Source organism: Taudactylus pleione, unplaced genomic scaffold, assembly GCF_031769625.1.
Source record: "Taudactylus pleione unplaced genomic scaffold, aTauple2 ptg000203l, whole genome shotgun sequence".
Classification (NCBI taxonomy): domain Eukaryota; kingdom Metazoa; phylum Chordata; class Amphibia; order Anura; family Myobatrachidae; genus Taudactylus; species Taudactylus pleione.
This window is the reverse complement of record NW_028284605.1, coordinates 4825944-4849884: the sequence shown is the minus strand read 5'-3', so window position 1 is coordinate 4849884 and position 23941 is coordinate 4825944. Positions and strand designations below refer to the sequence as shown.

Genomic DNA, 23941 nt, shown 5'->3' with positions numbered 1-23941 from the left:
AGCACAGTATATTACTATTACAGGCTATTCAAGCACAGGCTATTACTTAAGGGCAAATATATGAATCAGAAAATTACTGGGGGCAGGGATCCCTCACAGTAATATCTACATGTACACACGTATCATCAGGACACCAGGTAAGGCATAATTTGGACCTCTTCAGGACCTCAGCCACCCCAAAATATTATTTTGTGAGTATAGTGATTTCTAATCAGTGTATACACTAAGCTGGATCTAGCAACATTTGTGGGTAAATACATTTTCAGATAGATAATGATATAAGTGTAATCAAGATTAGATGTCTTATTTGATTTTTGCATGACTCTGTATTTATTGTAATTTCACTTGCCAACTTCATGGCGGCCCCCTCCTGGGGAAAATAGCCAAGTTGGCACAGCGTGGGGCGTGGCATGGCATAGATAGGTGGTGAGGGTGGGGAGTTAAGGAACAGTCAAATCATTATGGCCCCACTCCCAATATACAATGCAGAGCTTATGGCATTGTAAAGTGGGTAGTGGGGGTAAGATGATGCAATTCAGCGCGAATCACGTCATCGGCACCCGTACTCACTCAGGACATGGGCGGCATCGGGAGGACGTGGGCAGCTCTGAAAAACTTGAATACGCTTCTGGGCGGCTAGGATCACTACGCGATATTCTGGATCCTCCAGCCGTTCTGGTAGAGTAGACGTGCCTGATCGTAATAAATATTGGTAACTTATTTAAACAAAAAATATGGAAGCACAGCTCTAATGGATGATATCGTATTATTATCATCATTATAGCTGTGATTTATTTTACTGCAACTACAAATGATGCAACTTAATAGAGCTGCAGTAGAAAATATTCAAACGGATATTATATTATAATATATATATATATATATATATATATATATATATATATATATATATATAGTAGGACAGTGTTTCCCAACTCCGGTCCTAAGGGCCCCCTAACAGTGCATGCGTTACAGCTATCCTAGTTGGTGCACAGGTGTATTCATTAGTGTCTGACACATTTTAAAAGTTCTACAGGTGGAATAATTTCTGAGGAGATCTGTAAAACATGCACTGTTAGGGGTCCCTGAGGACTGGAGATGGGAAACACTGTTGTAGGGTAAGCATTTTTCTTCTATGGACACCAGACTTGTCTAAAACTGCCCACACACTCGACAGTAAGCTTGTTTAGACCAAGCTGAACAAATCTAAAAATATGGGCCAAAACAACCACAACAGCTGTACAGTGTAGGAAATAAATATTGAAATAAAAAAACATCATATGTTAAAAATAAAAGAAACACTACAAATCAGCAACAAGTACATATTAATACAGGACGTCAGTATTACCAGATGTCCATGTAGACGTCCAAAAATTATAACAGTTATCAATGGACCCGGAACTATATCACAAATACATTTCTAATAATGACTAATAATTCTTGGAACACATCCACCATGTTATTGAGACATACAAATGTGTCCCAACACTCTGGTTGCAAATCACTGCAATAAAGGATATAGTTACAGGGAAGGATAAGGCAGCTGTTGGTCAGGAGACCAGCCTTTCCCTAGGGTGCATGAATGACACATAAGAAAACACCTTACAGCGTGGATCATGTTACCTAGGTGTGTCTATTTTCTGGCTGTCCCTTCGGGCACAAGGAACTACATAAACTGATTTTTACCTGACCTTTCCATTTAATCACACACTCCGCAGTCCCACTAACACAATATGTCTATAATTATAAGGTTAGACTCTTGATGATCATCCAGGATCATTATACAGTACTGTCAATAAAAGAGATTTTAAAGGGCACTTTATAATGAAAATGTGCTACATTCTTCCCGAGTAAACTGTGGTTAATCAAATGACTGACACATGCGTTATACAATATTATAGCTCTAGGTGAACTACAAATATAGCTTGTAATGAGGAGCACATAGTAGTGTTTGTTTGGCATAGGACAGACTTGAGTAGCAGAGCTCGGTTAGGGGACATTTACATCCTTAGAAAGTTGGGGCAAGAGAAGACTTTCCTGACCAATGTCATCTCTACCTCTATTAATGAGCTGTACTACTTCCCTAACGTCCATGTAAGGATCATTGGTGGCTCCAGAGTTGGGGCTGCAGCACAGTCCAAAATTCAAATAGGGGAACCACACCTACTGTCCTTTCACACGCTGCCAAAGGCTAGTCCCTACATCATGCCTCTCCTGTCCATTCACTTTCTAAAGGGTTTCATACATCTAAATGAGCACACAAGTGAATTATATTCTGTCACAGCAGGTGGGTTGTCTTTGTCACCCTTATCTCTAGATCAAAGTAAATAATATAGGTCACATTGGCTATATTTTAAGGCACAAGGAAATGGATGCTAGTGCAGAGCACACAAAAATGAGTTTGAGTATATATATATATAAAGCTGTTTTGAATGTAAATGTTGATAGGCCTGATAAGAAGCATCTATTCTCTTGTAAATAAGTCAAACGAAGAAGGAAGTCGCTGTCATATTATCAGTGCAGAATACCTGCTCTCAGGGTAAACACATTTATCATCCACTCATGTTATGATTTTTTTTTTTTTTACAAGGAAGTAGCCAAATTTAACTGAAAAAACAAATGTAAGCAAAAATACTCTCTCACGATTCAAACTTTTTTTTTTTTCAGAAAGGCCATATAGCAAAATCACCAAAATTCTGCAGAGATGCTAAATATTTTGGGCCAGATCAGTGCAATAGAATACACTACAAAGCGCACTAGGAATTAATGACATTACTTCTGGGTAGACATGCTGACTCCGCTGTCTTCTCATTTTAAGGGAGTCTAAAATTAGTCAGCTTGGAATTATTTTGTGCAAAAACATCATTCCTAAATGAATTTACTTGCAGAATTAGCTCCTTTCTATTGATTTTATGGGCTAACACACATTATATTGATTTTATAGGCTAACACCCAAAACAATCTGGTGATGACACATGTGGATGATCCGGTTGTTAAGGGATGAAAGAAAATTTGTAGATCACAAGGGATCCATACATTTGTCACTTAATGATCAAATGTATAGGCCCCTTGTTAATGAAGAATTTTTACCCTTAACTAGTCTCTTCTAATCAGTTAGGGACGTCATAGCGGCCTGATTTGACAACTTGTCAGCCAACGCACCTGGCGTGAAGGTGGCTCATGCACCCGCGTGAATACGGCCCCTTAATTGAAGACGTCTTCAGTAGGCGGGTGGGGATTTGGTGCTGCAGGCGGTGACTGGTGCTGTGGCGGTGAGCAGTTTAGCGTGTGGTGTTTTGGTGCTGTCGTGGGTAGGGTTGCTTTGGAAGTTAGCGGGTGACTCATGACGTTTATTGGAGTACGTATGACCTGCCCTTCTGGCCTGTCAATACTGTGGTACTTATCACCTGCCCCTTTGGCGTGGCAATATTGGGGTAATTTATTCTCTGACCCCTGGTCTGACAATTTCGGGGTGTGGGTTCGGTAACAGAGGGTCTGGTATAACCCAGCACTAGGCTAAGGCTGAGACTTCAATATGGCAAAGGTCAGGGCTGATCAGTGATCCAATGAATCTAACTAGGTTCTTTGGCATAATGGGACACATGTAGTGTATTGGCTCATCCTAAAGATACCCATCCACTAGATGATTCAATCGTTCATAAATAGTTTGCAAAAATGTCTAAAACGACCAGCGATGCGCGTGCCTGCTGGTCGTTTAGACCTCTATCATCGTGCAAACAAGCTGGTCAACTTGACGATAACGTCAGGTTGAGCATGTTTGCAGATGATTGATGAGCCAGCACTGAACGACTGCTCGTTCAGTGTAGGCTCATCACAGACTGATAAACGACTGCACGATTACAATGTCGTAATCGTGCAGTCGTTTTCATGTCTGCTAGTGGATGGGCACCTTTAAGACTGTCTACTATACTGTGCATTGTACATGGCTTGGGGGTGTCCTGTGTAATCTGGTGGTATAGATAGTTCATAACCCTTACCCCCTCCATTGCACTGCCCACAGTACGGTTTGCTCCTTACCCCCAATACTGCCCCAACTACTTTCAACCCTTAACCCCTCCATCGCATTGTCCCCAGTACTGTCTACTCCTAATGCCCTCCTAGAACCCGGTACTGCCCCAACTGCCGCATGCCCTTAAGGCCCTCTACCTCAACTGCTGCCTGTCCCCAGCACTGCCCAAAGAGCTGTCTGCACTTAACACTACTCCCTACCCCGGTATGCAGTCGGGAAGCCGGCGGACCTAATACCGACAGCAGGCTTCCCGACTGTCATATCCCGGTAAGGGTCTAAAGGCAGGCGTCGATATGCCAATGCCCGTCATTAGACATACGCCGGGAGCCCGATATTCGGCATCCCGATTGAAGGGGCGCCGGGCTCCGAACGCGGATAGCCCCGGAGGTGGGAGGGTTATGCTTCGGGTTCCCGGGGGGAACTTAGGTTTAGGCGGCGTGGAAGGGGGGGTTAGGTTTAGGCACTTAGGGGGTGGATTAGGGTTAGGCACTGGGTGGGGAAGGTTAGGGTTAGGCAGCCCTAAGGGAGGGTTAGGGTTAGGGAGTAAAAATAGGTTAGTATATACTTACCTTTGACGATCGGGACCTCCTCTGCCGGGATGCCGCTGTCGGGATTCCAACCACCGGGCATGGGTCCGGCGGTAAATCATACCAATTCCCCTGCCCCAACTGTTGCCTGCCTCCAACCCAGCTCTACCCCAACTGCTGTCTGCCCTTGACCCCCTCTACCCCAACTGCTAACTGCCCCCAGCACTGTCAAAAGTTACCACCTGACCCCATCCCCAGAACTGTCAAAACTGCTGCCTGCACTTAGCCCCCTCTTTGCCCTCAGTATTGCACCTGTTGACTATGTGATGTCAAGGAAATGTACAGTCAGGTGCATAAATATTGGGACATTGACAGAATTTTCATATTTTGGCCTCTATTCACCACCACAATGGCTTTGAAATGAAACAAACAAGATTTGCTTTAACTGCAGACTTTCAGATTTAATTTGAGGGTAATTACATCCAAATCAGGTGAACGGTGTAGGAATTACAATGGTTTCTATATGTGCCTTTCCACTTTTTAAGGGGCCAAAAGTAATGGGACAAACTAAACAATCCTAAATCTAAACTTTCACTTTTTAATGATTTGTTGCAAATCCTTTGCAGGCAATTACAACCTGAAGTCTGGAACGCATAGACATCAACAGACGCTGGGTTTCATCCCTGGTGATGCTCTGCCAGGCCTCTACTGCAAATGTCTTCAGTTCTTGCTTGTTCTTGGGGCATTTTCCCTTCAGTTTTGTCTTCATCAAGTGAAATGCATGCTCAATCGGATTCAGGTCAGGGGACTGACTTGGCCATTGCATAACATTCCACTTTTTAGCCTTAAAAAACTCTTTGGTTGCTTTTGCAGTATGCTTCGGGTCATTGTCCATCTGCACTGTGAAGCGCTGTCCAATGAGTTCTGAAGCATTTGACTGAATATGTTCATATGATATTGCCCGAAACACTTCAGAATTCATTCTGCTGCTTTTGTCAGCAGTCACATCATCAATAAATACAAGGGAACTAGTTCCATTGGCAGCCATACATGCCCACGCCATGACACAACCACCACCATGCTTCACTGATGAGGTGGTATGTTTTGGATCATGAGCAGTTTCTTTCCTTCTCCATACTCTTCTCTTCCCTTCACTCTGGTACAAGTTGATCTTTTTCTCATCTGTCCATAGGATGTTGTTCCAGAACTGTAATGGCTTTTTAAGATGTTGTTTGGCAAACTAATCTGGTCTTCCTGTTTTTGTGGCTCACCAATGGTTTACATCTTGTGGTGAACCCTCTATATTTACTCTTGTGAAGTCTTCTCTTGATTGTTGACTTTGACACATATACACCTATCTCCTGGAGAGTGTTCTTGATTTGGCCAACTGTTTTGAAGGGGTTTTTCTTCACCAGGGAAGTAATTCTTCTGTCATCCACCACAGTTGTTTTCCGTGGTCTTCCGGGTCTTTTGGTGTTGCTGAGCTCTCCAATGCGTTCTTTCTTTTTAAGAATGTTCCAAACAGTTGATTTGGCCACACCTAATGTTTTTGCTATTTCTCTGATGGGTTTGTTTTGATTTTTCAGCCTAATGATGGCTTGCTTTACTGATAGTGACAGCTCTTTGGATCTCATATTGAGAGTCGACAGCAACTGATTCCAAATGCAAATGTCACACCTAGAATCAACTCCAGACATTTTACCTGCTTAATTGATAATGAAATAACGAGGGAATAGCCCACACCTGTCCATGAAATAGCTTTTGAGTTGATAGTCCCATTACTTTTGGCCCCTTAAAAAGTGGGAGGCACATATAGAAACCGTTGTAATTCCTACACCGTTCACCTGATTTGGATGTAATTACCCTCAAATTAAATCTGAAAGTCTGCAGTTAAAGCACATCTTGTTTGTTTCATTTCAAAGCCATTGTGGTGGTGAATAGAGGCCAAAATTGGAAAATTCTGTCAATGTCCCAATATTTATGCACCTGACTGTATTTCTAAAAATTATCAGTAGTGAAAATATGAGCGTGACTTGCCATGGTGTATATGTAGGGCATGTGGGGTGGTCTGATGCTATGTGGGAAGGCATATGGGGATCTTAAAACTGTAAATTGTGATGGGACCCAGAAACAGTGAAGTAGGACCCCAATTTTTATAGTGAGGGGACCCTGGAATACACACATTTATTTGCTCAGCTTGATCACTGATGTAGGCGGTTGAGTAGAATGCTCTGTACTTTGTACATAAATCTCTAGAATGGTTTGTATCTTCTATAGTTATAACTAGAATACACTCTGTATTGTATAGCAGTCACTAGAATACACTGTATTGTATTGCTTACACTAGAATGCTTTCTGTATTGTACAGCAGACACTAAAATGCTCTCTGTATTGCATACCTCCCAACTTTCTTGAAATAGAGGTAGGTAGGAGGTTAGGGACATGGCCTTGCAGCCTGGACATGACCTAGATGGAAATGCTGTGCCCACTAGCAACGCCCCATTTGCTGCTGGGCGTGCCACCACTACCTCTCTCCACTGAATAGACGTTCCGTGCATGCGCACAGCATCTTTTCACCACTTGCTCTGCTAAGCAGAGCAGCGAGTGAGAGGGGGCCACGAAGCCTCCATAACACTGCAGGACACTACGGCCATCGGGTGTGACAGTACCTGAAAAGCGGGACTGTCCAACCAAAACTGGGACGGTTGAGAGGTATGGTATTGTATAGCAGAAACTAGAATGCATTCTGAAGTTTATAGCACACAATAGAATGCTCACTTGTATTGAATTTTATCACTAGAAAAAGCAGTGCACTGAAATCTGGTCAGATGGGTCTGTGTTGTGTCTTTTAAACAGCAATTTTCCGTACATTTCTTTGGTCGTGTAAAAACAATGCCTACATTAGACAAAACAGGCCCACAGGATTTTGACAACACCCATATTTTCAATTGCAGTAAGTTGCTAGAAAAGCCTGGGTGACGTTACTATTTTTGAACTCAAACTAACCTTAAATTGAATACATTTTCTACTGTTGGTATAGACCAGCGGTTTGCACCTGCTGTCTGCGGGACACTAGTGTGCAGCGAATGGTTCCCAAGTGTGCCACCAGAGAAGCGCCACCCAGATATGCCCGCAGTTGATCTCCTAACTTCGAGCCCGGGAAGCATTGGACTCTTCCAGGTGGCTCAGCCGCTGCCCGGGTTGTGACCACTGAAAATGCGGCAGCGCACACCGCGGCGCCGTCCCGCCTGTCAGTGAGTGTGACAGCCTGCTGCACCCACTTCCACGGCTGAGGGACAGGGGGCTCCTTTCTCTGCCACAGACAAGTAGGGGCTGAGGGTCAATGTGTATTATTTCATTTTCTGTGGGGGCCAGTGTAACTGTGTTTTTTATGTGAGGGCAATGTATATTATTTTGCTCTCTCTATGGAGACAATGTAATTGTTTTACATTTGTCAATGTGTTTTATTTTGCTTTCTGGGGAAGCCAGTGTGATTGTGTTTTTTATGTGGGGGGCAATGTGTTTTATTTTTGTTTTCTGTGGGGGTCGGTGTGTTTTATTTTGTTTTCTGTGGGGGCCAGTGTAACTGTATTTTTTATGTGAGGGCAATGTATATTTGCTCTCTCTAAGGAGACAAAGGGCCAAATGTAATAGGTAGTCAGTTTTAGTAACAGTACAAACTCGCACTTTCTCGCACTTTTAAAAAGTGCGAGTTTGTACTGAAACTCGCAAATTCAATAGCCTGCGAACTTTTCAGCTCGAGGCTACTGCATTTGCGAGTGCAGGCGAGTTTAGGACTATGTAAACTGACACCTTTTAATGCGAGTAGCATTAAAAGGTGCGAGTTTTAGAGAAGCCATCACAGATCAGTGAGATCCGAGATGGCTTCTGTGTGTGTTAAAAAAAAAAACAACGTGCACCCCCTCCCCAAAAGCATAACCAGCCCCGGGCTTTATAAAGCCTGTTCTGGTTTTAAAAATACAGGGGCCAAAATGCGTAGGGGGCCCCTGTATATTAAGAACCAGCGCAGGGCTTTGTTGAGCTGGTCCTGGTTCTGGAAAATCAGGGGACAAAACGAGTAGGGGTTCCCTGAAAATTCCTGAACCAGCACCGAACTCTTTCTAGCAGGGGGATAATGCCACAGCCAAGGAAAACTTTTCACCGGTTTCCCCGGCCAAAGCATTATCCCTGACTGCTAGTCAGTCCAGGCCGGGGATCCCTGGGGATATGGGTACCCCCGGTCATTTACGCGGAGCAAAGGTATGTGTACACACATACCTTTGCTCAGTCCGCATGGATCTGGTTTTTTTCGGTTTTTTATTTTAACCCCTGGATTGCCTACTTGGAGAAGAGGACGTGATCTACGCATAGGAGAGGTGAGTATGGATTTTTTTTTCAGGTACACCCCTATGGATTACTTCGGATAATAGGTGAGTATGTGTGAGTGTGAGTGTGCATGTATGTTTTATTAAAATTATACTTTCACGGTGTAAGTTTGTTTTTTTACGTATTTCTTTAGTTGTGGAACTACAAGTGCCAGCGGGCCCGTAATGCCCCGCATGCTGGTATTTGTGGTTCTCCAAATACCAGCATGCAGGGGAGGCTTGCTGGTACTTGTGGTTCTACAAATAAAGACAATATGGTAAATTTAATTTTACACTTTCACTTTACACTATCAACCCGGCACCCACCGCCCTAGGGTGTCGGGGATAGCCCCGGGCTATCAGTCTAGGCCTGGGGTGCCCTGGACAGGGGTACCCCTTTATTGGGGGGGTACCCAAATCCCCAGGGATCCCCGGCCTGGACTGACTAGCGGTCAGGGATAATGCTTTGGCCGGGGAAACCGGTGAAAGGTTTTCCCTGGCTGTGGCATTATCCCCCCGCTAGAAAGAGTTCGGTGCAGGTTCAGGAATTTTCAGGGGACCCCTACTCGTTTTGTCCCCTGATTTTCCAGAACCAGGACCAGCTCAACAAAGCCCTGTGCTGGTTCTTAATATACAGGGGCCCCCTACGCATTTTGGCCCCTGTATTTTTAGAACCAGAACAGGCTTTATAAAGCCCGGGGCTGGTTATGCTTTTGGGGAGGGGGTGCACGTCATTTTTTTTTAATTTAAACACATTTTACATAAGTACACACAGAAACATGCACATATCTCATGGATATGTGCATGTTTCTGTGTTAATCTGACCTGCTCAGGATGTACTCGCTAGCCTGAAGCAGGTCTATTATTTGGGGACTTTTGGTAATCTTTTTTTTGCGAGTCTGAAACAGACACTCTATTACATTGGGCGAGTTGATTGTTTTCAATGTGAAAACATCTGGATGCGAGTTTGAGAATGGAGAGTTTTAGTAACTCTGAAAAATGCGAGTTTTAGTGAACAGACACCCTATTACATTGGAGAGTTGTGAAAAATTGCGAGTTTAGCACCAAACTCGCCATTTACCAAAACAGACTACCTATTACATTTGGCCCAATGTGTTTTTCATTTGTCAATGTGTTTTATTTTGCTTTCTGGGGAAGCCAGTGTAATTTTTATGTAGGAGGCCAATGTGTTTTATTTTGCTTTTCGTGGGGGCCAGCGTGATTGTGTTTTTATATAGGGACAATGTGTATTATTTTGCCTTCTGTGGGGGCCAGTGTGATTGTTTTTTTGATTTTTTTAAATGGGGGCCAATGTGTTTTATTTTGTTTTCTGTGGGGCGGGCCGCAAAAGGTTTAAAGTCACTGGTATAGATGCATACCAAAACAAAATGCTAACATTTTACACATCATCAAAATCATGGATTATTTCAATAGAACAGGTCATATAATATAATTTGTGTATATCCTGTATTATTTCTTAAGTATTGTGTTAATATTCACACTCCCGTACAGCATGAGAGATAGGCAAATCAGTTGTGATTATTACTTCTGCTGTCGTACTGTGGACTTGAGTTCAGTTTCGGCCCAGAGTGCTTTCTGCGTGGAATTTGTACTGAAATGAGCTTCTTCTCATGCACCAATAACATACTACAGAGAATGAAAGCATCTGCTTGTCGTGTCAGACAGGTTTACATTTTGGCCTCCTGCAATATTTTTTGCTCATCCAAAATTGGGAGCATGCAGTGTAGGAGTCCATGGCCCAAATTCCATTAGTTGCGAAAAGTGCCGCCTGGTGAAAAGCGGACTGAATTCGCCTCATTCACCTGTTTTGACGCAATGTTTTCTCTGCTTTTTCGCCCTAATCAATTGTAAAATACATGAAAACGTGGATAGGCGAATGTTTTACAAAGCGACACTAGAGGAAAGGACCTCTTTTTTGGGGAAAATCAGTCTGTATCCCATAAAAAGCTTCAGTGACCCCCAGGATTCAATATAGAATAGTAATAGTAGCCCTAATAAACGTATTCAGTGAACTTAGGGCCTGATTCAGACCTGTTCGCTAGGCTGTATTCGCACGCAGCCTGCCGATGTTTGCAATCTGCGCATGCGTATAAGACACAGAGCAAGTGCGCAAACTAGTCCATGCGATCAGGAAGTATTCGCACTCTGTACATAGATCCCTCGCTAGAATGAGTGACAGGACGAGTCGTTTGTGGGTGGTGACAGGGGGTGGTCGATGGTAACGGGGCAGTGGTGGTGCGAATGCAGGCATGTCTGTGCGCCTTAACGCCGTTTCAGGGGCGTGCATAATTAAGAAGCATAGTCAGCGTACACGTCACATGGCTGAATTACACACAGCAGCACTCGCAGTGCTTGCAGTAGGGTCAGCCACAAGTGCTGCGCATGGCTCCGATCTTACTCGATGTTACCGATTGTTTAATACACATCCTGGAGATGACGTATGTTACTAAGGGAAAGTGGGCGTCTTGTGTCAGGCTGGTGGGCGTCTAAATACATACCGCGATCGCACAGCAATACATAGTGGGTGTGCTAATGTCTTGCTAGCGATTGCAGGATTTGCATATTTTGGCTGCTGACGGCTGCATGTGAATGCATCCTAGCGAGCGGGTCTGAATCAGGCCCTTATTTTGTTGCAATGGGCTGTTGTATGCATACTTGCACGTGTGGAAAAATGATCGAAAGCAATGTTTTTTTGGCAAAAATAAGTACTGAGGTTAAATTTGGGGTACCTGATAATGGGTACTAGTATATTTTGAGGTCTCTAAAATTAAGATTTAAAAAATCTCAAAGATACACCTGCTGCAGCCTCGTGCAATCCCAAAAACACCTGTCCGAATCATATAGTCCCCCAAAGTACCAGGCCTCCCACTTTTTTTTCCCATCTTTCCAACACTTTTTTAATTTCATCCCAAAAATGACTTGTCTTTTTTGGGGTGAATTAAGTTAATGTAAAATAGTTTTTACCCTGTCAGTCATTAGGGGAGGGGGGTGGGATCCAAAGGGTTCTGAACCAAGTCCCCCCCATTTGTACCCCAAAATATGGATTTTGCACTTCTTTTCTTCTGCCTTTTGCTGGGGAAACTTTTTCGCATATTTTTGGATATGGAGTTTTCGCCTAGGTGAAAACTCCGGGGAATTGAATACGGAGATACTTTGAAAACAGTCGAAAAGCGCAAATCGGCTAAAACTTTTCTCCAAACGGCACTTTTCACAGCTAATTGAATACGGCCCCATGTGAGGAAAAAGGATTAAAGAGGATACAAAAATATGGCTGTTCTATAGACGCCATGGCCTGGTCTACCACTGCTATGCAGATGATAAACAACTGTCCGGACTGAGAACTGAATACCAAGCCTAAATGGCTGTATAGCTGACCTACAGGAGTGGATGAGTGCCAATAGGCTGTGACTGACTCCTGATTAAACAGAGGTCCTTATGATAGGTGTTCACCATAAAAAAATAAGACCGCAGCTTAGTCAACCAACTGGACTTACGCTTTGGGGTTCAGAAGTGCAAAACAATGAACCTGTGCAGAATCTTTATGTTGCCCTGGATGGTGGCTTGTCACTTGAACATCGGGTATCAGCCACAAACAAATCCTCATTCTTCCATCCGAGGAACATAGGGCCATATTCAATTTGAGGCGAAAAGTCCGAGGTCGGACTTTTTGCCATCATCGCCACTTTTGCAGGGGATAAAGTATCGGGCGCATGCCCGCTTATCCCCGTATTCAATTAGGAATCAGTGAAAACGGGACCAGGCGGAAATGTAAGTATCGAAAAGTCCTGTCACTTTTGGGGAAATCAGCCCGTCACCCCCTAGAAGATGGGCTGACATGGGGTATCACTATGGGTACCCCCGATTTGACCTGCTAAAGATAATTGGGGTTTTAAACAGACGCGGCAGGTGCATAAATGCGGCTTTGAAGAAGTGGTGAAGAATAGCACTTAGGTTTTTTTTTGTCAAATTTGGGGTATATGAAAATGGGTGCAAGCATATTTTTAAGTCCCTAAAGGGACTATAAAAATTCTTAAAAAATCCACCTGCCGCAACCGCTCGCATTCTAGAAAACACCTGCCGCATACTTGGGGACCCCCCCTGAATCCATTTCGCTAGTTTTAAAGTTTGTCCCCATATGAAATCACTTTTTTTGGGGTGTCCTATACTTTTTTAAAAACATTTTTTGACACAGATTACTTTAAGGGGACATTCCAAAGGCTGAAGCTAATTTTTTTTTATTCTACACCCTAAAACCCCAATTCTGCACTTTTTTTCGCCACCTAAGCAGTGGTGAAAACTTACCCCCGTTTTTTTACAAAGACTTTTCGCACCTGCAAACAGTCTTTGAAATTGAATATGGGGATAAGTGAAACTGGCGAAAATTACGTCATCGGCGATAAATGATCGCCGATAACGGACTTTTCGCCTCTAATTTAATATTGCTCATAGTCAGAATCAGCAACTTCCCTCAGAAGATTTGCCTAAAGTTATACATGCATTAGACAAGTGCAAGATCCTCAACCTGGGTCCCCCAACAAGAGAACTGCACCACTTGCCGCTAGTACAAAATGCAGCTGACAGGCCTACTAACTAACCAGCCACGTTCCTGACACATATCACCCGTTCTCTACTCCCTTCACTGGCTGCCTGTAAGATGACGAATCTATTTCAAAATTGATTTACTCACTTTCAAATCCCTACATATCTAGGGTCCAAGCAGCTTCTGAATCCTTACTGCCCTGCTCGTTACCTGAGATCTGTGGATGAAGGACTATTAGCAGTACCTACAATCATCCCTTTATTAATCTGGTGCTTGAGCCTTTAGCTTTACGGCTCCGACTTTATGGAACTCGCTTCCCCGCACAGTCCTTCAAAAACACTGAATACTTGCCTGATTACTCATGCATTTCATTAATGTCCCTTTAGTTCCTAAAAAAATACAACCCAAATGCTTAGTTCTCTTTTCTGTTAAGCTAATTATGTATCATGTGTTTTTTTAAAGATATAGCACTCGAGTCCTATTGGGAGAAAAGTGCTATATAAATAACATTATTATTATTATTATTATTTTGTACCATAGTATGGTCAGTTAACTGGCTTCTTTCAAAGCAAAATATTGTCATGTGTGTTAAAGAAATTAGACTATAAGCTCCTCTGGGGCAGGGACTGTTGTTCTGGAATACATTTTCTGATAATATTTTTATTTAAACTACAAAACGACCTTTATGAAATATGCAGCCAATTAAGCGGTGTATGTTACCTGCAAAGTTAGATAACGTCAACTATCAGCTGGTATAAAATACGCAAACAAATCTGAATTGTAGTCAGAACCTGCGACACTGCAGGAAACGGTGCTCTTGTGTAAGGCCTTGTGGTGAGGCACAGACTGTACTGATAACACAATCACGCCTACATGCTGCCTCTCAGAATAACCCAGACAGAAAAAGGGGAAATATTAACTAGACACCATAAAAAAAATCCTCTCCTTCCAGTATAATAAAAAAATTATTTAAACGGCGCAGTTAATATCCTTGTCCTCAGTGAAGATAAAAACGTCCCTCTAAAAATGCTTTGGAAACTTGTGCAGTAGGTCAAATTACTCTCACTAATCAGACGCCAACAGCATGGACGACCTGTCAACATGACAAATTGCCATTGTGTGATAATGTTCTGGTCCTGTTTCTTTAACTGCAATAGAGAACCGGACAAAATGGTGTTACAGGTAACATTACCTCATGCAGACTTGGTTACTGAAATCAACAAAGCGAGGTATAACAGGAGCAGAACATTATTAGACTAGAGAAATGGACAGGTTGACCTGATGGAGAAAGGAAGGGCAATGTCATTTATTCCCCTACAAAATTAAGGATTTCACTCAGGTAAAAACCGCCGATCCGCAGACATAGATGATGGTTGATTTGTCAGGGAATCAGGTAAATTCTGTATGTTAAAATTCCCAGATTTGTCGATCTTGGTCACTTTATGGTCTGGATAAGCAAATCAGGAAATTAAACATGTTGGATTTCCCCGATGTCCAAGACCCAGGTGTCACAAGATCAGGGAATAGGGCCAATCAGTGGTATATGTATAGACCCCATTACTTTAACGCTACCTGAAGCAAATAACCACTTGTCATTGTCCATTCATAGACTGGCCTATTATGACACATGACAAACACCTAACAATATATATACAGGTGTTGTAGTTTCCTGTTACATTACACCTAAAAAATAAAGCATCATAGGTCAGCCTAGATCACCTCTATTATTAGCTTTTATTTTTAAGACACCACAAAGTTTCTGCAGAATACAATACATCCCAAGAGAGCCCCAAATGTATCTATTAGAAATCTTTAACTCAATTTTCTATCCTTCAAATTCATTACAGAACATTATATCCAGATTAATGGTAAGAAATATCTAAAACTCCTTCATAAAAAGCAAAGTGCAGCGGTTATAAACTGGACATTAATAAGCAGAGAGAGCTTCCGGTCACTAGGCTGTTTAGCCTTGGCTGGAGTTAGCAATATGTTTCCCTAAAATTAATTTTAGGGAAAATTTCAGGGTTAGACCGGCGTTATACCGAAGGAAAACAAAAGGAGAACATTTCATCAAACACAACTAAACTGCTATCAATACTGCATATGGACATCTATGGAGCATCAAGTGTGAGTTCACTACCTCTTCACAACAAACACCTGCTGCCTGCATAACCAGGACATGCAACACTGAACTCCTTGTTTGATCATTGCAAAGACATTATCTCACTTGCTACCATTTGTGCTGCCTCTTTTTTCACTAAATACTAAATTCTTATTTGAACCAATGCAAAGTAACCTCTAAACCTTGCATATACCGTTTGATTTACCATTGCTTTTGCCTAGCATCACAACTTCGAACTTCTTTTTTTATTACTCATTTTCAAAACCCTTTAAAAAACGTATATTCCCCTCAATAAAAGATAAAAAAAACTTGTCATCAAGCATACGCGTTCACCAACTGTGTTCTCTCGCCAGCATTTTTGAAAAACCTTCCACACTGTCGTTCTCACACATACACTATTCTTACCTCATCCACACCGTGACCATGTTTTCTTCAAATTCTCACTTTACTCAGTGCCTACCTAATCCTTTATTCTGCCCCCTGTTCCCACCTCTATCCTTCCCCCCTAGGCTCCTCCCCTTCTCTCCCCTCCTCTGTCTGTATTCCTTCCCTCTGCTTCCCTCCCTCTCCTCTCCCATTACTCCTCTCTCATTCTTTTCTCCCCCACAATGGTCCTACTACCCACCCACTAAGCTCAGCACCCACCCTCCTCTCCCTTCACCACACCTTCATCTACATCACACTAATCTCCCTCCCTCTCCTACAAATGCATCCCACCTCTCTTGCCTATTGAACACTACCTTCCACTCCTGCCTCCAAGATCTCGCCTGTGCTGCTCCCTTCCTCTGGAACTCTCTCCCTTTCCGATTCTCCACCTCTCTACAAATCTTCAAACGGGGTCTCAAGACTCACTACTTCAGAGCCTTCCAGCTCTCATCCTAACCTGCTGCTTACATGCTTCTTCCTGACTGTCTACCCTATCTGTGTCACCCCTGTCTCTCTCCCCCCTATAGAATGTAAGCTCTCACGAGCACGGCCCTCTTCCCTTATGTGCTTTTCCTTCCTCACTCATACAATCATCTACTCAAAACTCTCCACAAGAGCACCTAACACTTGGTAGCTGATGCCCTGCTGCTTTTTTGAGTGTTATGATCGCTGCAGCAATGTTTATAAACCATGTTCTTATTCTGTATTGTCTTGTACTGTAAGTCGCTGTTTTACGAGTTTGCTCATTTGTTAATGTACTTTGTGAGGCGCTGCGGAACCCTTGTGGCGCCATATAAATAAAGGGTAATAATAACAAGGGAATGGGAACATTGTGTTTACAATAAAAGGATAACACAGGTACTGTGCAGGCTAATATTTTAAAACAAAATTTACCTTCTAGGCTGGGACCGACACTCTTCCTCCCCGCTGTCCGCCTCCTGTGTATAAAAGAAAAAACAAACAAACCAAGATTATAATAACATGTATAATTTGTACAGGTCACTTACAGAGTGGAGGCAGCCATTTTGTGGGCTGAACCAATAGGAAGTCTATCATAAAGTAATGACATCACTGAAGCAAGAAGTGCCTCATGCCTCAGTCATATCACTGGCTGCTCCTAGTGAAATTATAGTATGAATACTGCAGTAATATTGGTCGCGACGCTGTGACATGCTTACAGATATAGAATATACTCATGTAAAAAATATGTGCATAGATACAGTATATATTCCAAATCTAACAATATAATACACATAAGAATACAATCTAGTAGCATATCTATAGGTAAAGATTAATAATTAAAACAAAATATCAATCGATTAATCACACAGGTACAATAAAATTACAGGTCTATTTCTTTTCACATGTAATGCTTAGAAATGAGATAAAGGAAGTGATGTACAGGGACAGGTGACCTGGGAAGTCCCCTGCTGGAACTGAAATAGGGCTTCTCAGAAATGTCACCGACAACTGTGGCTGCAAGGCTATAAGGCCCGTGGGCACAGCTAGTGTAATAATCAGGACTAGGGCAAAAGCAGCTTCTTATTATTAAAAGTTAAGTTAAATATAATTTTTAACAAATGGTAAAGAAAACAAAAACATTAATATTTAGCAGATATCGACACAGAGGGCCTGAATCAGAGATTTACGCAAAGCCGCAGGTAGTCAGCGTGTGGGGGTGGTTAGAAAAACGTAGGCGCATAGGACCGTTGAAACGCCATTTCATTGGCGTGCATAATTTAGCCATTGTGATCTCCTGTGAAGCATTATAACTCTCTGCGTGTCAGGAGAGCTGCAGTGTTTGCAGCTGGTCAGATTTGCCTGACATGCTGTGTGACTGACCGATGTGTGTCAATGGTACCGATGCTTACTCTGCTGCACGTCGTCAGACGGATATGAGTACGTCAGACGGATATGAGTACGCAGCAGTGGGCGTCCCTATGCACGGGTAAGCTTTGGAAGGCATTAGCATAAATTAGCAACTATGATCTGTGAGTGAATGTAGCTACGACTGCATTAACATAAATCTCAGGCCCAGATTGTGTCGTACAGTGCTCAGGACAAAATACATGCTATGCCCACAAGTATCCTGCAATACAAGAGTTTCTATTTTCTGTATAGAGCACAGTGCCTGGGGCTCTTGGTGCATGGGACAAACCGACCTGCCGCAGTCTAACCCCAGTATATGTAATAGAAAGGGAAGTATAAATTATGCTATTTGCCCTGGAAATGTATTAGGCTTACAAGAAGTGTACACAGGGCATATATTTAGTGTACACAGGGCATATATTTGTATGCACATGTGCAATCATTCCCAAAAAATGACAAGAAAATTATATGTAATAGAAGGGGAAATGTAAATTATGCTGATAACTTCCTTTCATATAAGGAACAAAAAGAGAAGATCTTTTCCTCCACTGTATATGGCTGTCAGGATACATAAGTACTCATTTATCTGCTCCAGTGGAACGTACTGTCTGGGACCTCAGTCAGAAGCTGCATTGGTTAGGAAACAATGGGTTGAATGATAATTTCTACATAAGCCAGACATTGTGACCATGGAAAGAGATGAAATAACTGGAGATGAGATGCAGTGCATGAGAGGGGGTCAGCAAGACCTTTCCCTATTTATGGTGTATACAGATGTGTCCTCATACACCCAGCGTCAATACACCAAACGGCATAAGATGCCCACAGTGACTGAGCCACTCCGAGAGGTGAAACATGTCGTCATCTTTTTCTTAACATTTTGCGTCATATTCGCAACGCAGACGCAGCAAAATACCACTCAGTGCACTAGAGACGCTGGGCTGCCACTAACAGCACAGGAATTAGTATTAAAAGGACGCGGCCGCTACATCGTAGCACTTCTTACACAGATTCAGGCCTGATTCAGCAAGGAACGCACGCAGACGCACGCACCCGTCCGCTGCGAGAATATGCTAATCAATGCACACGCAGGGAAACCGCAGCACAAGATGCAGACGCCCAGCCCCATATTAAGCCGCCCATCAGCCTGATCAGTACGCAAGATAGCGTAAACATCGGTAACATCGAGAACTACAGGACATACGCATAATAGTGGTTGATCTGAGCTGCCGCAGGAATTTGGCCGCTTCCTGTGTACAGCTTACGGTATGGCTGGGTATGCCGCCGCACTGCCTTAATTATGCACGCCCCTATAACGGCATTATAAAGCCAGCGTTCGCCTGACCACCCCACTGTCACCACCCACAAACGGCACTTCCTGTCAATCAATATCGGAAGGGTCTGCGTACACACTGTGTGCAATCTGCGTACCATAATCCGATCGCACAGGCTAGTTTGCGCACACGCAGTGCAAAACCATCGGCCAAGCTGCGTGCGTTCTCTCTTTTGCGTTCCTTGCTGAATCAGGCCCTCACTCGCACATAGATATACATCAATTTGTTCTATGTTATCTAGCAAAGGAGTTTTGTCGCTTCCAATTGTTTTTATTTGTGCGAATAAGATGCTTGGCGCAGGAGAGTTGCCCCAGATCTGGCGCTACTGAAGCCTCAGTGCAGGAGGACACATCTGTATTCCCAACAACCACCACAAGGTCTGTACTGTGAGGCACCATCTCATTCTATATAAGAATACAACACAGCTCACATTCCCTTATGCGGACAATGAAGCCTCTATGCACATAATAATGTCACAGTGAATGGCAGTGTAAATCTGGGCACAGGTGAAATATACGTGATGCATGGCTGCACCTTTAGTATGTAGGCAAGCAACATGCACAAGAAATAACTGCACTATAGCCATGCAGGACGCTATTCATTGGTGCTCTAGCTTGCTTTGCTGTTATGGTACCACTATTTATGGGGAAAATAAGCAAACATAGAACATCTTCTAACATAACCCATCTCATTAGCTATACAAAGGTCTGCTTCCAGCCAAGATTCAGCCTATCGATTCACGTTATTGACATCACGTAGACATGAGGCATACCGTGCCTCATTTACATGACTAGCTTACAGCGAATGTATAGAACCTCATTGATGTTGGTCACAAACTGGTCAAAAATCCACTGCCACCTCTATGAGTCTGTGACAACAACAAGTAGAGCTTATAGAGTGCAACCTGTTTGGGACTGTTTGCCCTGGAAATGTATTCGGCGTGCAGGAAGCGTACACATGGCATATATTTGTATGCACATGTACAGTCATTCCGAAAAAATTACAACAAAGAATATTTAACAGCAATCAGATTAAATTCTGCATTTTCAAGGTGATGCTAACACAGATGTGTTTCTTCAGTAGGAGTACTGTAGTTTTATTTTATTCAGGCAGAATCTATTTAGCGGGCTTTTTTGGATTTTTTTTAAATGCACATCCAGCCTAGTATGGAGGGGATCTTGTGTGCAAATCTGCCTTTGGGACAACAAGGAGTATATTTACTAAAGTGCGGGTATTAAGAAGTGGAGTTGTTGCCCATAGCAACTAATCAGATTCTACTTAACATTTACTCACACAGGTCACCCAGTAGGTGCACAGGTGTATTCATTACTCACTGACACATTTTACAAGATCCACAAATGGATCTAACTATTTCACCTGTGACTCTGTGAGGAGACCTGGAAAACATGCACTGTTTGGGGCAGGGGCGTATCTTCCTATTGGCAAGGATGGCACTTGCCAGGGGCGCCGGCCGGTGGGGCCCCCCCCACCGGCCAATGTCCCAGGCAAATGCCATTCGCAGCTAAAACTTCCCCCTGATGAGTCAAATTATTTATTTAGATGGTGACAGCTGTGTCTCCATCTCAATACAAGCGGCAAACGCTGCCGCAATCACAGCTACGGAGAGCTCAGAAGGTCAGAGGGCGCTGGGGAGCTGCTGCACATGCTCAGCCACAGCTGCTCCCTCTCCCTCCTCACAGTATGTAGTGCTGCGGCTGCCGATCTCCTCCTCTCAGCCCCAGGTACGTGATTGTGTGTGTGTGTGTGGTGTGCCATGTACTTTAAGTGTGCTATCTACATGTAGGTGCAGTGCTAGGTATGTGTGTACAATGTGTGTGTGTGTGCTATGTATATGAATATGCAGTGCTAGGTATGTGTGTACACTATACGTGTGTGGTGTGCCATGTACAGTATGTGTGTACAATGTGTGTGTGCGCTATGTATTTGTATGTGCAGTGCCAGGTATGTGTGTACACTATATGTGTGTGGTGTGCTATGTACAGTATGTGTGCTATGTATGTGCAGTGCCAGGTATGTGTGTACAATGTGTGTGTGCTATGTATATGTATGTGCAGTGCCAGGTATGTGTGTACAATGTGTGTGTGTGCTATGTATATGTATGTGCAGTGCCAGGTATGTGTGTACAATGTGTGTGTGTGCTATGTATATGTATGTGCAGTGCCAGGTATGTGTGTACACTATATGTGTGTGGTGTGCTATGTACAGTATGTGTGCTATGTATGTGCAGTATACCTATTACTGATACCCCTTTCAGACTTGTCGAGAATCCCGGGAATTTGGCCTGCCTCAGCCAAATTCCCGGGTAGCCGCGTCTGTCTGAAAGGTTCCCGGGTAGCCGCCCCTGCAATCGGCCAGGGTTTTTCCTGGGACTTAAGTCCCGGGAAATTACCCTGCTTCTGTCTGAATGGTGGTACCCGGGAATTTACTCCCGGGCTTCACCAAACAGCTCCTGATTGGCCGGACGCGGCTGCCTGTTGATGAGATCATCAGCAACAGCCTGACAGTGGAGGGCAGACGCCATATAAACGCTAAACATAGCGCTAAGAAGCCTGTGCAGTGCTACAAGGCAGATATAGGTGATGTAACAGTTGCAGAGAGGCCGGCAACACTACGAGGTGAACTTGTACCAGAGTGGTGCCAGGTGTGTAAACATATTTAGCATCTAATATTATTTATGTCATAGTGTTATACTATGTAAATTACTGTTTTTCATTACCTTATTAAAAGAGCTTGTTTCTTATTATATATGACATCTATTTTAAAATACTGAAAACTTTATTACCTAACAAGAGATTTCTTTTTTATTCATTTTCTTATTTATTATTTTTTATCTAAATTTTCTGGGTTTTCTTTAGTGCGGTAATTTTTATTTTTGCTGTGTACAGGTGGTTGGTGATCATGGCACATTGGAAGGACGAGGAGGCCCGTGAGCTCTTACATGTGAGAGGAGAGGAGGAAATAAAAGCTCAAATCACAGGCACTGTTAAAGATGCCATGATCTACTGCAACATTGCCAAAATCCTGGCCACCCGGGGTATTGTGAAGACACAGCAGCAAGTCCTTAATAAGCTGAAGAGCCTAAAGAGACAATACACAAAGGTCCATGACCACAATCGTAATCGCAGTGGTGTGGGAAGGATGGAGTGGGCCTTATACGATTTATGCACTTCCGCTTTTGGGCATACAGCACTATGCAACCCCATTGCTCTATCTTCTTCAAGTGATGCTGGCACACTGTCTGCAACAACGACATGCACGCCTTCAACAACTCCTGAGAGCAGCCAGCAGAGCCCGGCATTATCGCAGGTCCTATTTGATGACCCAGATGAGGACTCATCTAATGCCATCATCATTGAACCAAGCACTGGCACAGATGTGATCTCTCCAACCCAAAGGCGAGATTCTGAGTCTGAGCCACAGACCCAGGGAGACAAGCCCACCCTACGCGGTAACAGTAAGTTTAATTCAAATAACTTATGTTCTGCTGCATTAATCTATGTAATGTTGTAGTTCAATTTCTAGCATATAGTATTGTTTCTGCGTTTATCTTGTAGTGGAGGATGGGCACCGCATGCAAACAGACGTATGCTTTTTGAATTGGGACCATTTATTGTTTTGTGTTTGAAATATTTTTTACATCTGTTGCTCAATGTTTTCTCTCTTTTACATTCAGTTTTCACAGTGCCAACACGTAAAAAGAAGAAGAGCAAAATTGATGTTGTAACCAAAGCCATGACAAATATTCTTTGTGAACAGCTACACGACCTAGATTCGGAATGGCAGACACAAGAGGATGCCAGACTGCAGCGGTTTATGGCCAATGAGAGAGAAATGCAGAGTAATTTGCTAAAGGAAATGATGGCTATGCAGGAAAGGCTTAGTCGCGATAACCGCAAATTTTTTACTCAAATCTTGAGCACAATCCACTACAAACCAAAACATGTTCCACCACCCACCCATTTTGGGCAACAAGCTAATTATCCAAACTCATTCTGGGGATCCATCCCAGTATGTGCAGCAACCTCAGTCTCCCACCTCATTTGAGCATACATCACAGTAAGGCCAGCACGCTAATCTCCCCACAGCATTTGGGCAAACTACATGCAAGTATGCTCAACAAACAAAGCCCCCCCCCAGCATTTGGCCAAACATCCCAGTATGCGCAACAAGTCCCCCCCAGCATTTAACCAAACATCCCAGTATGCGCAACAAGTAAAGTCCCCCCCAGCATTTGGCCAAACTACATCCCATATATCCAAGCATCCGCAAACACCTCAGTCATCCTCAACATTTACAGATAGTACATTAGATAATGTACTCGAAGGTCAATTTAAAGATACTTTGCCAGCTAATACTCTGTCACAGGAACGTACTCCTGACAAAAACCCAGAGTTTACAGTTTACAGAAATATTTAACTGTGGTGATCAAATATATCTAGTGATGTTAACTAGACATATTTCATATGACGATGTTGAAAATATTATGGTTACTGCTTTTGTCATAGGATATTGAAGTGGTGTAAACAAGGATCTACCAAAAAATTCTGGTCCTATTTGTTTTATTTTAAAGGCTTGTATAATGCCTCATAGCTATATACGCACTTAACAATGTTCTGAAGTAAATGTGCACTTTACTGTTATTTTTGTTTTATACTATTGTTTGGTTTTGAATTGTGATGTATTTTGT

The 23941-nt window shown here is 43.0% G+C and overlaps 2 protein-coding genes across 2 annotated transcripts in view; one reads left to right on the top strand and one right to left on the bottom strand.

Annotated features, from left to right (window-relative positions):
• The window catches only part of SSH2 (slingshot protein phosphatase 2), a 276663-nt gene that overhangs the window by 123119 nt on the left and 129603 nt on the right, over positions 1-23941 (bottom strand). The window contains exon 3 of the mRNA XM_088477775.1: positions 16925-16968. Coding sequence (XP_088333901.1) covers positions 16925-16968 — 44 coding nt within the window. The remainder of the gene's footprint in view (positions 1-16924; positions 16969-23941) is intronic.
• LOC148518053 (uncharacterized) lies at positions 17946-23315 on the top strand. The gene is made up of 3 exons (XM_088477802.1): positions 17946-17978; positions 22140-22708; positions 22928-23315. The coding sequence occupies exons 1-3, from the start codon at positions 17971-17973 to the stop codon at positions 23296-23298; spliced, it is 948 nt and encodes a 315-aa protein (XP_088333928.1). The 5' UTR covers positions 17946-17970; the 3' UTR covers positions 23299-23315.

Bases quoted from the DNA above. Each gene is read 5' to 3' on its own strand.
- LOC148518053 (XM_088477802.1), top strand. The intron at 22,709-22,927 runs GTAAGTTTAATT...TTTTACATTCAG, and splicing joins GCCCACCCTACGCGGTAACA to TTTTCACAGTGCCAACACGT.